This window comes from Colletotrichum godetiae (genome assembly GCF_030913485.1).
Source record: "Colletotrichum godetiae strain CBS 193.32 chromosome Unknown BDP55scaffold_80, whole genome shotgun sequence".
NCBI classification, from domain to species: Eukaryota; Fungi; Ascomycota; class Sordariomycetes; order Glomerellales; family Glomerellaceae; genus Colletotrichum; species Colletotrichum godetiae.
In genome coordinates, this window is record NW_026851328.1 from 129,209 (window position 1) to 144,567 (window position 15,359).

A 15,359-nucleotide genomic window follows, 5' to 3' on the forward strand; every position below is an offset into this window, starting at 1 on the left:
AAAATACTTTAATAATAGCTATTAGTTCTTTATCGTAAATCTATTAATTTAATTTTGCTTTATAAAATACTTTAAAATAGAAATAATATAAATAAAGTTTTTTTTATTCGTTTTGTTATTTTAAAACTACTCTTATAGCGAAGTTTAAAGCGTCGGTCTTAATTTCGAAAGCTTTTTAGGGGTTTAGGATTATAATTATTAGTTTAGAAATGACTATATTCTTAACTTTAATAAAGGCCTCTTTATATTAAGAATCCTAAATAAATAAGTTATCTTTTCATATTAAGTTATTAAGAGGTCTAATAATATTAATATAATCTTTAAAAAATCGTTAATAAAAGTTAACGAATTTTAAGAATCCTTATACGTCCTTAACGTTTTATAATATAGGCTAGTCCCTAACTACTTTTATTTTCGAGGTTTATATATAAATTTATCCTAGTATAATAGTATATTTAAGGAAGTCTATCTTCTATATATAGAATTTATATTTAAAGGGTTTAATATATAATTTGGTATCTTAAAGTTTTTAAAATATTATATAAATATACTTTTTATAAGTTTCGAGGTCGGGAAAGAAAATAAGGACATTATCGATATAGATAATAATAAAGATATCGACGTATTTTTTAAATATATAGTTGATTATTATTTGAAATATTACTAATACGTTAATAAGTCCGAAGGGTATAACGAGGTACTTAAAGAGTCCTTTACATATTCGGAATACGGTCTTTTATTCGTCTCCTTCCTTAATTTAAATCTAGTTAAATACTTTTTTAAGATCTATTATAATAAACTAATTAGCTCCGTAAAGTAGATCTCTAAGTTTTATAATAAGGGGTAAAAGATAGTAATTCTTTTTAGTAATTTCGTTAAGTTTTTTATAATTAATTATAGATCTTGATTTCTTTCTTCCTTTCTTTAATATAAAGAATAAGGGAAATCTTACGGGAGAATTTAACGGTCGAATATATTCCTTATTAAGTTTTTCGTCAATATATTTATTAAGGTATTTTTATTCTTTTTAATATATAGGATATAATAGATAAAATCTAGGTTATATTTTTTCTTTAAGTTTAATCTTTATATCCTAGCTATTATATTCTAGTAATCTTATTTCTTTAGGTTCTATAAATAGTTTTATATATTTCCAGTACTTTTTAGGTATAATTTAGAGCCGTTATAATCTTTAATTATTAATACTAATTATAAACTTCCTAGGGATTTTTACCGTTTTAATAAAAGCTATATATCGTATTTATTTTCTTTTTTTAGGAGTTACTAGAAATCCGTTTAAACCCTTTTTTTTTTAAGGTCGTTTAGTAATTAGATTTTCCTATTAAATTTAGTTAATTATCTAATTTATCCGTAGGTTATATCTTTATAACTACGAAAGTCCTAAAATAATATCGATATTTCTAATCTCTATAATATTATACTTTAATTATTTTTACTAATCGTTAATATATATTAAAAGGTATATAGTTTTTTAATTAATATATCCGAAATCGTAACCAATTCGTTCTCTTTTTATTATTTATAGTCGGTAGGGGTTATCCTTTTATATTTATAATAGGTCGAGCTTATTTATTACTATTAGTAAGATATAGCTTTTTTATACGCCACTATCGATAATAGCGTTTAGTCCTTTTTTATAAATTTCGAATCTTATTTATAGGTATATATCATTATATTATCTAGTTATATATAGGAACTTATTTTTTAATCTTACCTTTTATTATTCCTTTGCAATTAGCTTTTTTAGTTTTTTAATATTTTTTTTTATCGGGCTTTTTATCGTTTTTAATTCTTTCTTTAGGCCTTAGCCTTTTTAACATAATAGATCTAGTATTAGTTATATCTATAGTCTTTTTAGTTTATATATTAACTACTTAAATACTTTATAAGGAAGTTTAGATCTAGACCGAATATTACTTTATCGTTATTATTATACTATTATAGCGTCTAATTAAATAGTTAGTTATTTACGTAGATATCTTTAATATATTTATTATTACGCTTTTATAGATAGAAGTGGCTATCTTATTTAAGTATAAGGTACTAAAGGCATTTATTGTTTAGGTACTCTACTTAAAATAATTCTTTATAAAAAGGGTCTTTAAGGTCGAATAAAGAATAGTTTTTCTCTATATAAAAGGTTATTACGTCTTTTTTATATTCTTTAGTTCTATAGAACTAAATAACTTAATTATTTTTAAATAGATAAATATACTTATACTTTAATTCGTCATCGTCCTTTTTAGAACTAATATTATTAACGCTAGGCGGTATTTTATAATTAATCTTTATTTAAGTACGTTATCGAGCGACGTTACGAAGTTCGTCCGAATTATTAAGTGATTCTTTATTAGGGTAGTAAGAGCTATTTTCTATATTAATTTTTCTTTTTTTAACTTAAAAGTTAATTCTTTTTTCGTTTATAATATTAAAATTAAAAGTTAGTTTTTTAAGTATTTCGATTTTATTTTTACGGGATAGGTCTTTAAGCTATTTTTTAACTTTATAAATGAATTTCTTATTATTGTCTTCTCGTTATATTATATAGATAGTTTTAATTAAGAGTTCTTTTTTTTTATTACTGCTAGGGTCTTAACTAGTAGTAGTATAGTATTATATTTTAATCGTCTTTTATTTTTTAGTTTTTTAAGGTATTATTTTATTTATTCTTTATTATTTTTATATATAAAGTAGCTATCGTTATAATAGCCTATCTATAATAGTTATATATAAAGAACTTTTTTAATAATAAGGTTAGCCCTTTTTTTTAGGACGGGTTAGTTCTAAATATATTTAGATTATCGGTAATCCCTAGCTATATATCCTAGCTTATTATAGTTATAGTATTTAAACTCTTTTTTTAATCGGTCTTTTTTTTTTAACGACATTAAGGTCTATAGGACCTTTATACTATCTATAAGCGGTATTTTAGTAATTACCGTTCTAGTTATTATAAGGTCGTTAATTAGTTTAAAAGTTACGTTAAGGTTACTATTAGTATTTATATCCTATATTAGATTCTTATTTACGATCCTTTTTTTTTATTTTTTATTTATAAAGTCGGTTATTAAGCTTAATAATAAGTTTATTATATTAAAGGAAGTCGTTTAGTTTATTAAATAGGACTAATTCGTCCTTAACTTTATCCTTTAATCTTTAATAGTATATAAATATTTTTATATTATTAGTAAGGTCTAGTTAAGTATTAAGACGTTTAAATTTAATAGAGTATTTCTTTACCGATTTAGTTTATTAAAGCTATATTAAATTATACTTAGCTTATCGTTTTTTATTAAGGTCCTAGAATAAGGACTTAAGGGCTTTTTCGAACTTATTAAAACTATAATAAATATTACGTACTTTAATAGAGTACTTATCGAGAGTTTTTTTATTAAAGTATTCTTTTTAAATTAATTTAAATTATTTAAAGGCTCGTCCTTTAAGGAAGCTAGTAATATATATAACTTTTTTAATTTTATTAATAAAATCTTTATAGTAAAAGTTTTAATAGTTTTTAATTTAAATTAAAAATCCTTTAAGGGTACCCGGGGTACCTTTATACGTAATAAGTACGTTAAGCTTAAGTTTCTATCGTCCTCTTTAAAGGGGAGTATTAATAATATTAATAGCAGCTTAAAAGATATTAACTTTTTTTTAAAAAGCTTAGATATTAATACTTAACTTTTATTCTTTAATTTAAATAACTTCGTTTTCTAGGTCTTAAATGTATTAAGGGCTATTCCCGAACTATTAGATTATAATTTTAAGGTTTTAAAGTTTATTCGTAATATCGTTATATATAGTTTATATTTTAGTAATATCTATATCTCCTTTTTTAATTTATTCTTTAAGTTATTCATAAACGTCTTTATTAAGGGTAATCTCGTTATTAAAGTTAATATTTATTAGGGCTATCTCTATCTCTTTAGTTAAACTTTAAATAGATTATTTAGAAAAAGTAAAGGAGCCCGGAATAAGTAACTTTATAAAGGCATAGGAAGACATTTTTCATATTATTTAATTAATCTTTTGTAAAGTAAATTTATTAAATAGGAGTAATTAAAGTATTATAACTAGCTAGTCGTAATAAGTATATAATAAAAGTTAAGGCTATAAGGGCTAAATAAATAATATCGTAGTTATAAATAGCTTCTTTAAAGCTATATTTATAAGTTATAAGGTAGGTAAGGCTTTAATAATTAATTATAATTTTATTAAAAGATATTCTTAATAAAGATAGCTAAAAGCGAGCGTAAGAACCCTCTCTGCTACCAGCAATACCTAGAATCACCGCTAAGATTGCCGCTCTGTGCAACGAGATCCTCTTACTTGAGCCTGATCGAATCACGTCGGTGTCGCCAAAGACCGCAAGCAACGTCGAGATCGCCCTCATCATGATATTCAACTCAGTCCAGCAACTGATCATGGCACTTGAGGAGGAAAAGGGGGAGGATGTCTCTGTCAGGGGCTGATTTTGTGTCGCGCGGTGGCCCCGTAGCCTTGCTCTTTCCGTTAGAGATGATTTGGTTCTTTTTACCGTAGAAACTAGGGAGCATGAATGGGCTACAGGCAGAGAGTGCAACAAAAGTACATTTGGGTTCGACATCCCTTCCAAGGCTCACTAATTTTGTCTTGGAAGGAAATGAAAAGGTGCATCAACCTGTTGGAGAAGTCTGCCAGGTTGCCCAATGACATGACGGACCTGGATCTCGTACGAGAGTAAACACGAATGAAACTTTGCGTGGTGTCGTCGTGTTCACAAAATCCCTATACCATAACTCTATTGCTTGATAGTTTCATGCTTGTGCTTATGGTCTCTAAGCCAGCCCGCCAGCTCTTCCTTGTGCATTGTCAATCACTGCAGTACGTTAAACCGCAGATCGTATGTGAGACCGCACCGCACGGCTAAGTTATCGCATGGCTAGCATTTTCATCGAGCTTCGCCTGTCTCTCATGCTACGTCTCAGTTCCTACGGTATGACCCTTAGCAACACCGCTGTTCGATCCAAGGTTGAGGACGTTGCAAATATTTAAAGAGTCTTGCTTGACGGGGCGAGCCAGGACTCCAAAGTCTCTGAGCATCCGTAAGGCCGGCTGGAACAGGATCATCAGGTCTCTGAGACTTCTGGGTCGTCAAAACAAGACACCCAAGCCCTCACGCAGTCTATGCCACTACCACTTAGTCACGCCGCGCACCAGTCCGATAACGAGATGAGGGAACTCGTTGCCAGTCTCCCAAGGCTTGCCCCTGGTCAGTTCCTCAACGACACAATCATCAACACCCTCTGCACACGCACAAGAAGCGACAGGCTGGGCGTCATTGATAGCCATGTGGTGGCCAGTAATTGGGCTTCTTGGAAACGGACGCCTGATTGGCTTGTTCGCGAAGCCGGGCGTGATTCACTTCTTCTTCCAGTTAACGACGGCACCCAACATTTCTGGTACCGCAACCAATTCAACTCGCAATCTGTTCAGGTCTACGACTCTGTTGGAAAGGACCTCACAATGTCTCCTCTCACGAGCGATGTCGCTATGTCCTTTCTCCAGTGGTTATGCAAGCTCGACATGGTGCCGTCCGTCGCTGCGATTAAGCTGAGTTCTCCATCAAGTGTCTCCTGGGTATCCGCTCCTGGTGGCTAGGAGTTGAGTATCCATTCCCTCGGTCATTGCACCCTCTCTAACACTTTACATGACAATAGGGTCCGATTCAGCCAGCCGATTTTGATTGTGGCATTCACATCGTTGCCGCCGCCGCTACTTTCTCACACGGTTCTACCCAGAACACACCCCTGAACGATGTCTCTCTTCCCAAGGCCTTTGACAGCAACGCTTTGCGAGAGGAATTCAGCGCTTCACTATGCGAAGGAGGGAGCGCGGACGTAAAAGAGAGCGAGAAGGAAAGCGGATCTCGGCTGAAACCGCAATTCCGCGAGCTGGCCGACTACCACGCCTCCAAGGCCCAGTATACGATGAGACAGCCAGCCGCCGATGCTTAAATTCCTTGTGGCGTGAGACTACTTGAAACAAGCTGTCTCGCGTCTTGCACCTCTTTTGGAGTCATGACAGCTGTAGACCCTGACAGAAGGACTTTTTGTGATTCAGGCAAGTTCCTGGAGGCATCACCAGAAACGAGCCTGCCTAGGTTTCATCTCCGGCGTGTAGCGTTCAAGCAGGTGGCTCTGACTATAACTACAGATTGGGCAAGACAGAATGGCAAAACACCTTCTCAAACACGTTGAGATATCTGGTACGGCATAGGTGGATGCTCAAATCGCCGGTATCAAACCGAAACAGCAACAGAGGAGGGATAGACACAACGAAGGAGGTTGACTTTGATAAGATTGACTCAATCACTCAATTGCAAAACTCTCTACAAGTTCCATGGATTGAAAGCACGAGGAAGATACAATGAGACCATCTTGAATTCGTTGCAGGCTACAAGCCTTTCATCGGTGCCCCTTCGTATTAAAGACGGTAATAATGTCCACAGAAAACTTTCCTGCCACACTTGAAGGCTGACTCTTCCACCCATCACACCTTTTATCTCAACAGATGTCACTCAGCGAGCGCCCCACCTGACTTAAGTAGTCGAGTCCTCTCACAAAACGTCTAAACCTCGTTTCTTTCTGTTCTGCTTCCATCACCCGCCGCTGGTTGACTTTGAACGCCCGAAGTATTATTGCCCTTCTTTTGCTGAATCTTTCGCCATCCCATGCCCCAAGCAAACAAAAATGTCCCAGCTGAAGCACCCAGCGCAACATAGAAAGTCTTGTCGATGGCATAGGCGTAAGAGCGCAGAACGCCAGAAAGCTCGTCTGGAGTGACCACCGAGGAGAAGCCAGTCGCGCCAGCATACGTTATGGCGTCCACGTTTGCCGTAGGGGCGAACTTGGGAATGGCCGCTTCCAAGCAGCTGTTGAAGACGAGTTGCGCAATCGTCAGCGCGAGGGACCCTCCGAAGGTCTGCGTGAAGATGACCAGTGACATGCCGAGCGGGATCTGTCTGGTTGGGAGCGTGTTTTGGATCGCAATGACGGGCTGATTGGGAGGAAGAAAAATCAGCCAGGAGACCTTTCCGGTATGATCTGGGAAGCAAGAAAGAGGGGTATCACCGTTTGCATGCCACAGCCTCGACCGAATCCGGCGACGAACTGATACATAACCCACTGGGGAACCGTTGCCTTGACCGTTAGGGTTGTCGTCAAACCAGCGCCAACAAGCATGATAGCGGAACTAGCCAATGCCCAGGGTAAATAGTATCCCATTTTTCCAACTATCGATGTTAGTTATTCAGAACCATGCAGCCAGTGGCACATCCATAATCCCTCTCGATCACTTACTGAGTGCGCCGGACAAGATTGCCATGACTAGCTGAGGCAAGATCCCGGAGAGGAGATAGACACCGCTCATAAGAGCGGATGCTCCTTTGACGGCTTGGAAGTAGATGGGCATGTAGTATGAGAAGCATAGTAGCGCGCCAGAAAAGAAGCCTAGGTAAAGGGAAGCGCTCCAGACTTCACGCCGGCAGGCAACAGAGCCTGGGATCATGGCATCGTCACCAACGCGGTGCTCCCATGCCACAAAGATCGCCAAGGAGACGGCGGCCCCGCAGAACAGACCGATCACGGTTGGACTGTTCCAGGGGTAGTCGGACCCTCCCCACGAGAGTGCCAGCTCCACCATGACGGCAAAGCCAGCGAAAAAGAGGAAGCCAGTCAGGTCGAGCTTGGAAACTATTGTTCTCAAACGCGTTTGACCAGACGCAATCTCAGAGGAGCGATGATCAGGGATGCGAATGGTGAGGAGCAGAACGGCCGCCAGAGCACCAATGGGTAGGTTGACGTAAAAGCCTAAGTGAGTTGTTAGAAGGGATGTGTCGAATTGGCACCAGAAGCACACTCACACCATCGCCAACTAGCTCCCTGTGTGAAAGCGCCTCCAACTAGCGGTCCACACACGATGCCCATTTGGCTCACTGATTGCCAGAGTCAGAAGAGATAGCAACCATTTTGGTTCTGCTTTGGTAGTCACTCACATCCCATCATGGTCCCTACCATGACTGTGTACAGTTTCAGTTAACAATTGAGTGAGACAATAGGCGAGAGGTGAGCCACGCACGCGGTTGCTTGTCTATGGGGGAACTGGCAGAGACGATGGTGAGGGCACCGTTCATGATACCAGAACCACCAATGCCGGCCACGGCTCGGCCGACGATCAATGCCTTGGACGATTGGGCAGATCCGCAAACGGCAGATCCGATCTCGAAGACGAAGAGAAAGGCAAGAAAAGTGTACTACACTGTGTTAGCCATGTGGCCGGGAAAGAGAGCAGCCAAGGGCAATACCTTGTAGCTCGTCAATGTGTATAGCCGGCCAGCTAGAGGCTGCAGGGCGCAGCTGTTGGATCCAAAAGCAGTCAGCAAACGGATGAACGGGAGCGATAAGGTGGGCTGGATGGGCGGTGGTGGAGGGACGTGACGCACTTGGCCAGGAGAAAGGCGCTGCCGTACCACCCGACGTCGCCAAGGGAATGGAAGTCGTTTGTGATTTGAGGAATTGCCTGCTCGCACGAGGTCAGGAGATTACCGACTAACAGATTGGGGGTAGGGAAGAACTTGCCGTCACGATGATGGACATGTCGAGGAGCATGACGAAGGCAACAAGAGTGACGGAAGCAAGCACCAGCCAGAGCTGGACACCGGAAAGGTACTCCCGTTTTTCGACATCCTCTACCACGTCCTGTGTGTTTTCGAGCTCTTTCGGGGCTACCTCGCCAACGTGATTGCGTTCCTCCGGCGCGCCGAGGGACACGGAAGTGTCATTGACGGGTTTCTCCATCGTCACGGATGCCGGTGGCCACGAGACGTGTTTGCGTGCGACCGAAGTTGGTCGGGATTCCGGGTGGGCGAACGAGTAGGATAGGAAGAGCCGGTATCAAAAAGACATTACAGACTCGATGCAGAAACTTCAAAAAGCCGAAAAGAGATGGTCGGGTGAAGACAGGGCTACTGTTGGTGCTGTTGGTCTTTCCGAAAGAGTCAAGTGGCTTGTGGCGCCTGTAAAGCGGCATATTGTAAACAACAAGTAAGCTAGGGACGGGGCGAGCCGCTGCTTAAGTAGGCTGGGCTTGGCTTGGCTTGAATCCCGAATTCCTTCTCGGTTGCGGACGGTGTTAGTCAGCCTTCAGGTACTTAAGGTGTGGATAAGACAGCCGACGTGCTGCGTGGGCGTGTTCTTGGTAAAAGACACTCTATCGATAGCACATCTCAATGGCGGACCTTGGGAAGCGCGGTAGTTGCTTACAGGTACATTCGCTTATTTTTTCCGTTGCGTTATTGTCACTATGTTTACGACCTGAACCGCGAAAAGCAGCTGTGAAACCAACCGAATCTGTTCCCACTGGTAGGCGTTCAGCGCTTTAACAAGTTGAGGAAACGCCTCGCAGCCTCATCAACGTCGCTCTTTCTGCTGGGGATGTGGTGCCCGCCCTGGAACTCTAGTATGTCGGCGTTTTCAGGGGAAAAGTGCGTCGCAGCCAATGTCCGCGACCCTTGGAGAGCAAAATCTTGCAGGCCTTGGAGATGCACGCTCGGCACGTTGATCAGGGTCGCTTTTTGGTCATCTGGCGACTCGGTCTTTATGTAGTCCGTGGCCTCCTCGGTGTAATAGCAACAGATGAACATGGCCACGTCCATCTTTGGGAACCACGGCAGCCTTCCCATCTGCTGCTGCCATATCAGCAACGTGGCCACCAATGCGCCCTCGGAGAAGGCCATGACCCCGACAATGGGAATCTGCGGGTTGTTCTTCTGCCAGTCCTCGACAACCTTCTGGACGGGTTTATTCACTTCCAAGAGCCGGCCACCCACTGACGAAGTGTCTGCGCTGGGCTCTTCGTTGTCGTTCGTCCGGTTCACTCTAGTTTTTTTGTCACCGTCGTCCTTCAAAAACCAGGAACGGTACGGGCCCATGCCTCGAAACAGCGGCAACACACCCGGACCAGGCTCGGATTCGAACGGGGCGGTGGCATAGACGAATTCGAACTCATGTCGTAACGCCATGCGAAGCTTGGCCGTCTGGACGCGGAATATGTTGGCTGAGCCACCAGACCCATGGATACACAGAAGCGCTCTGGGGGCGCTGGGCGGCGTCGTGAGTTGAGGTTTTGTGACGCCCATGATGTCAATCGCTTGCAGGGTTTGTCGAGGGCGTTAGAACTTCTGGACTATGATGCTGTCAGGCTGCGACGAAAAGAAAATCGGGGTTTCGTGATGGTGGTGCAAAAGGTGACTTACCTTCCGTGACTGACGAGAAGAAAGGCTTGGGGGGGAACCGCACTGGCTACCAAGACGGCGGCAAATGGCATCTCGGCTTCGGTTTTACGACCCATTTTGTTGTGCATCTATCAAAACGTGCCCGTCATGCTTTCCTGAGTTGATCTTAGCCATAAACCGCCAAATGTCTGACACGCCGATGTTCGGCGTTTCCTACCTCAACACCGAAAAACGCCGTGTTGAATGTCGACCGTGCCGCAAGTGGATACACATCAGGAGGATGCTCGACATATCCAGTGTTTCGCGGCAGGATGCTCTTAAATAACCCTGCATTAATGACCAAAAAATTGGTCCGGAAAAGGCAACTTTGGAAGCACTCGATACAGCACGTACACAAGGTGTCGAATCACACTACAGCTTCCCATCACCTGCCGCCCTCCACCTCACCTCCCCTATCTTTCCCCAAACACAGACGAACAAGAAAGACACAATGGGCAGCCTGGCAAACGAAGTCGCGTTTACCCCGCCTGCTAAGCAGAAGGCCATGACGGTAAACGATAACGACGAGGTGGTCATTTGGGACGACGCGCCGTGCCCCAAGCTGCCCGCTGACCAGGTCTACGTCCGCATCGACGCCGTCGCGCTCAACCCCAGCGACACCAAGATGCGAGGCGCCTTCGCCACGCCGTGGGCCTTCCTGGGCACCGATTACTGCGGGACGGTGGTCGCGGTGGGGTCCGGCGTCACGCACGTCAGGGTCGGCGACAGGGTCTACGGCGCGCAGAATGAGATGTGTCCTCGCACGCCCGACCAGGGGGCCTTTGCCCAGTACACCATCACGCGTGGGGGCGTCTGGGCCAAGGTGCCCGACGGCTGGGCCACGGAAGCAGCCGCTGCCCTGCCTGCCGGCATCAGCACGGCCGGCCTAGCCTTGAAGCTGCTTGGCATCTCATTGCCGTACACTAGTGATGATGCCAAGCCTGTCAAGACGGCGTACGTCCTGGTGTACGGCGGGAGCACCGCCACGGCCACCATCACGATGCAGTTCTTGAGAGAGTATGTTGCGGTCCCGAGAATATCGTCTCCCTTCTGTTGCCATGAAATCCAAAATGTTGTGATCATGATGGCCCGCTGGCAAGCGGTATCACCTTCTTTAACTATCGTCGTCGTCGGCGGTTATCTTGTTCCTTTGACGACTGAGATCATGTCTGACATTTCGGCAATCGTACAATTCTAGGTCCGGATATGTTCCCATCGCCGTTTGCTCGCCTCACAACTTCGACCTGGCCAAGAGGAACGGTGCCGAAGAGGTGTTTGACTACCACGACTCACAATGTGCCGAAAAAATTGTAAGACACACACCCTTTTCCCTGCCGAGACAAAGATTGACAAGAACCCCTCTCCTTCTTCTCCCCCTCCTCAGCGTGCCTTTACAAAAAACAACCTTCGGTATGCGCTAGACTGCATCACAAACGTCGAGTCCTCCACAGCGTGCTTCAAGGCTATCGGCCGCGCCGGTGGGCGGTACGTCTCTCTCAACCCCTTCCCCGAGCACGCGGCCACGCGGAAGATGGTAACGACCGACTGGACCCTCGGCCCGACCATTTTCGGAGAGGGCTCAACCTGGCCTGCGCCCTACGGTCGTGAGGGCTCCGACGAGGAGCGCGAGTTTGGAGCCCTGCTCTGGCGCGTCGCCGGAAGGCTCGTCGAAGAGGGCAAGCTGCGGCACCATCCCTTGCGTGTGATACATGGAGGGTTGGAGCAGGTGAAGCAATCGATGGAGGTCGTCAGGGCCGGCGAGCTTTCCGGCGAGAAGATTGTCGTTGTATTTGAGCGCTAGATCTAGTGGCACATTGCGAGACTCTACCGTCTTCTAGTCTCTTGGCTTCGAGATGTGAAGATGGTTATGGCAGTTTGAATGCTAATACCCAATCGAATTTTCGGCTCTCTGGCATATTTGTTTTGTGATTCTATACTACTCTATGTGCTGTTAACGTCTTGCAATTGTTCTGCGCTACGTCCTGGTTGTCTGTGGCGATAAAATCTTGGACAGGAAATAGACGGTATGCTGTCTCGTCAGACGTAGGATCCCGGCGTGATGCCGGTGGAAGTTCTGGAGATTGCTGATGTAGCCAAAATCACTGTCTGCCCCCTCCCGCATCACACCGAGGAAACGAGCCGCCTGCGTGAACGCTGCCGAGCTTTTCCTCTTCTGCGACGGGAAGAGGGTTTCAACGTCGCCCTCGACAGGCAACGCCTCTCTGGCCATGATGCCGTTCCCCCAGGGCACGCCGAGCTCCACCTCGACCTTGCACAGGATGCCGACACCCGTGTGCAGAGTCGTGCAGGCCGACACCAACGAGCTGGCAAGGGGGTGCAGGTGCGAGAACGACTCGCCCACCAGGAAGTCGACCTCGGCGCCGTTGGCGGAGATGACGTCCCCGGGCGGTTGCCGCAGCGCGTTCTGCGAGGCCTGGGCGGACATGTCCTGGCACAGCGTCTCGGCTAGAGCCTCCATGATTTTAACGCACACCGTGTAGCAATGAGACGCAAGGAGGACGGTTCTGGTATGCTGGCAGCCCTCCAGCACGCCAGGGTTCTCAATCGGCCTCTGGACCTGAAGCATCGTCAGAAAAGCCTGGAAGGTGCCGAAAACCTCGCCAATGGGATCTGTGAGATGGCGGGTAGGAGGTTAGCCGGGACCAGATCACTCATGCTGGGGAGCACAGGGATGGTAGCAGACGCCCTTACAGTTTTGGATTTCCTTATGGTCCCACTGGTTGGCCAAAAAGTGCATATAGTCCTCCAGAGTCTTTGATATGCTGGACAGACGCTCAAAGACATCTTGTTGCTCGCTAACCGTCGCGGTGTTGTTCCCTTCCTTTGCCGAAAGCGGCGTCGACGTCGACGTCGACGTCGTCTGCGGGCTGTACAGTGTTTGACCCAAAAGGTCATGATAGTCCCCTAGAGGGCCCCCCGTGAAGTCTTGCCAGGTCCATTCCTGCAAAAGGTCGACGGCATCTCCATCAAGGGTGCCCGGCCACTCGGGCGACAACTTGTCGGATGACGCATCGTCCCCTCCGGCTGGCATAGGAAGCTGGTGCGACTGGCCGGCTCCCCCCCGCGCGGCGGAGGACGCGCTACCCTTCACCCTGGCTGACTGTCTGGGATTCCTCTGGCTGTAGACGCATTTGTGTCCAGCCCGCTCGCAACGATGACACTGTGTGGGAGACCGCGTGTTCCGAGAGCATTTGAGTTTCTGGACGTGGCAGCGGTCGCACGACCTGCGGTACGACTGAACGGAAAGCTTGTTCGCGGCAAAGCTGGTCGCCTCCGGGGCTTGTTGCGGGGGGCTTCGACAAACGTCCATCGTCTGTGTTGGAGTATCCCCTGTGACTTGTGAGTCGTGACAAGGAGACGGGAACAGGAAGGGGGGCCGTTTCTCAAGAAGCAATGCCGCAGCCTAGAAGGGAACTCTACGTGGAACAAATTGGGCGCGCTACATACGTGGTCTGATACAAAGCTCACTCTGGCTGCAACGTCTTGGGGTATTAATAAGAGCCAGCTCACTTATCCAGCATTGCTTTCCAACTTGACGACGAGCCAGGGAACCGAATCCTTTGCGAGCAGTCACTGCAATATTGAACTGATGGCCCGCAAGAATACGACGTGAGAGCCGTATGGAATCATATGTAAAGGTACCCTTAGCACTTGGGCTAGTTGTGATTGGCCTGCAACGGCCTGTTGTTGGACGCAGGCGGTGCGTAACCAATCGGAGAGCACAATCGATCGGCCCGGGAAGAACAGTTCCAACGACCCCCACACTCGCCCTGTATTTGTGGAGAGACGGAACTGGCCAAGCCACGGTGCCACCAAAGCTTGACTCGTTCCCGCTACCTTAGTGTACTGAGGGTACCTAGCGTAGCCTAGCGTAATCTACGTACCTACGTACCTACCTGCCTGCCTCAGCCTCAGCCTCAGCCTCAGCCTCAGCCTCAGGTACCTTTTGGTGTAACGTAAGTAGTGAGTGCACCACACCCTAATTATCCCATTCCTGCTCCTCCTGCACCACATCCCATCCCTCCCGCTTTCGACGAGATTCATCTGTACCCCTGCCAAGCAACCTCAGCACAATGCCAGAACCAAACAACCTGCAAACCGGCTGGAGGTGTCTTCTGAACCCTTTTCTACGGCGGGCAACCAACATGGGTCAAGGCAAAGAGTGAGAACTGGTCCTGCAGCCGATCATGCCCGCTGTATGGATGCCTTACAATCTCATCTCTTCCAGCTCCTGGACGTCTACTCTTTTCTCGTCACAGCCGAGTGCATGCATAGCCGATGCAATAATCGAGTCATCCGGGTGGAGCAACTCGGAACTTCATTGCCGTTTTATCAATCAACCACACTCTGGAGATGATTGCCCTGTTGTTGGTTTGTTGGCCGCTCCAACCGCTGCGTCGTGTCTGTCTGCCTCGCCAACGCCGCTGGCGGGTCGTAGGATTCAATGCTGGGCGCTACAGCGCTCCAAAAGGTCCACAAACTGCCGCAAGACAACGCAATCGTTTTTCTTGTCGTCCATCTAACCACGTCGCCCATCGTGGTCTGAACCCGCGCCGTGTTGGGTTCCCGTTGTTGTTGCTTCCTTCTGTCGTGCCCCTTAGTGCCGCCATTGGTCAAGGAGTCAATCAATCAAAGAGTCGAGGAGTTGAACCCCTCCCTTTTCCAACATCCGTTCTGGGGCAAACGGCATCTTCAGCAACGGCCTGCATCCGCCAACCAAGACGGTACACCAGGATCGGAATCCGGATTCCAATCTGATCCCCAACCCCGACCACGCCATGCCGAAGAGCTCGGCCGACGCGAAGACGCCGTAACATTGCAGGTCACGTGCTCTACCACCGCGGTATCTATCTCGTTGTCTGCTCTTGCCTGGCTTCTCCTCCACACATACTCTTTCTCGCACGCAGATACATACAACGCGGCAGCAGCATCGACTGTCCACTGGTGCCCTTCAGAGATATCGCCAGCTCTGTTTTGAAGCATCCCTCCCTCTGGCGGATCCGGC

General features: G+C 45.6%; 6 protein-coding genes across 6 annotated transcripts; 3 read left to right on the forward strand and 3 right to left on the reverse strand.

Annotated features, from left to right (window-relative positions):
• Positions 1-5,232: 5,232 nt before the first annotated feature.
• Positions 5,233-6,017, forward strand: BDP55DRAFT_734453 (uncharacterized protein; the record flags this gene model as incomplete). The annotated part of the gene is made up of 2 exons (XM_060580207.1): positions 5,233-5,640; positions 5,721-6,017. The coding sequence occupies 2 exons, from the start codon at positions 5,233-5,235 to the stop codon at positions 6,015-6,017; spliced, it is 705 nt and encodes a 234-aa protein (XP_060422795.1).
• A 613-nt stretch (positions 6,018-6,630) lies between these two features.
• Positions 6,631-8,858, reverse strand: BDP55DRAFT_698627 (efflux pump; the record flags this gene model as incomplete). The annotated part of the gene is made up of 9 exons (XM_060577795.1): positions 6,631-7,059; positions 7,134-7,294; positions 7,362-7,871; positions 7,925-7,996; positions 8,057-8,080; positions 8,140-8,314; positions 8,366-8,417; positions 8,504-8,580; positions 8,646-8,858. The coding sequence occupies 9 exons, from the start codon at positions 8,856-8,858 to the stop codon at positions 6,631-6,633; spliced, it is 1,713 nt and encodes a 570-aa protein (XP_060422796.1).
• A 572-nt stretch (positions 8,859-9,430) lies between these two features.
• Positions 9,431-10,198, reverse strand: BDP55DRAFT_698628 (oxidoreductase; the record flags this gene model as incomplete). The annotated part of the gene is made up of 1 exon (XM_060577796.1): positions 9,431-10,198. The coding sequence occupies one exon, from the start codon at positions 10,196-10,198 to the stop codon at positions 9,431-9,433; it is 768 nt and encodes a 255-aa protein (XP_060422797.1).
• Positions 10,199-10,288: 90 nt separating this feature from the next.
• BDP55DRAFT_413865 (uncharacterized protein) lies at positions 10,289-10,662 on the forward strand. The gene has a single exon (XM_060567392.1). The coding sequence runs from the start codon at positions 10,380-10,382 to the stop codon at positions 10,617-10,619; it is 240 nt and encodes a 79-aa protein (XP_060422798.1). The 5' UTR covers positions 10,289-10,379; the 3' UTR covers positions 10,620-10,662.
• A 122-nt stretch (positions 10,663-10,784) lies between these two features.
• Positions 10,785-12,239, forward strand: BDP55DRAFT_721003 (enoyl reductase; the record flags this gene model as incomplete). The annotated part of the gene is made up of 3 exons (XM_060578498.1): positions 10,785-11,350; positions 11,532-11,643; positions 11,673-12,239. 3 exons carry the CDS (start codon positions 10,785-10,787, stop codon positions 12,132-12,134), a joined length of 1,140 nt encoding a protein of 379 aa, XP_060422799.1. The 3' UTR covers positions 12,135-12,239.
• On the reverse strand, positions 12,237-14,100 carry BDP55DRAFT_683885 (uncharacterized protein). The gene is made up of 2 exons (XM_060576368.1): positions 13,046-14,100; positions 12,237-12,964 (listed from the first exon to the last, which is right to left on the reverse strand). The coding sequence occupies exons 1-2, from the start codon at positions 13,662-13,664 to the stop codon at positions 12,309-12,311; spliced, it is 1,275 nt and encodes a 424-aa protein (XP_060422800.1). The 5' UTR covers positions 13,665-14,100; the 3' UTR covers positions 12,237-12,308.
• Positions 14,101-15,359: the final 1,259 nt, after the last annotated feature.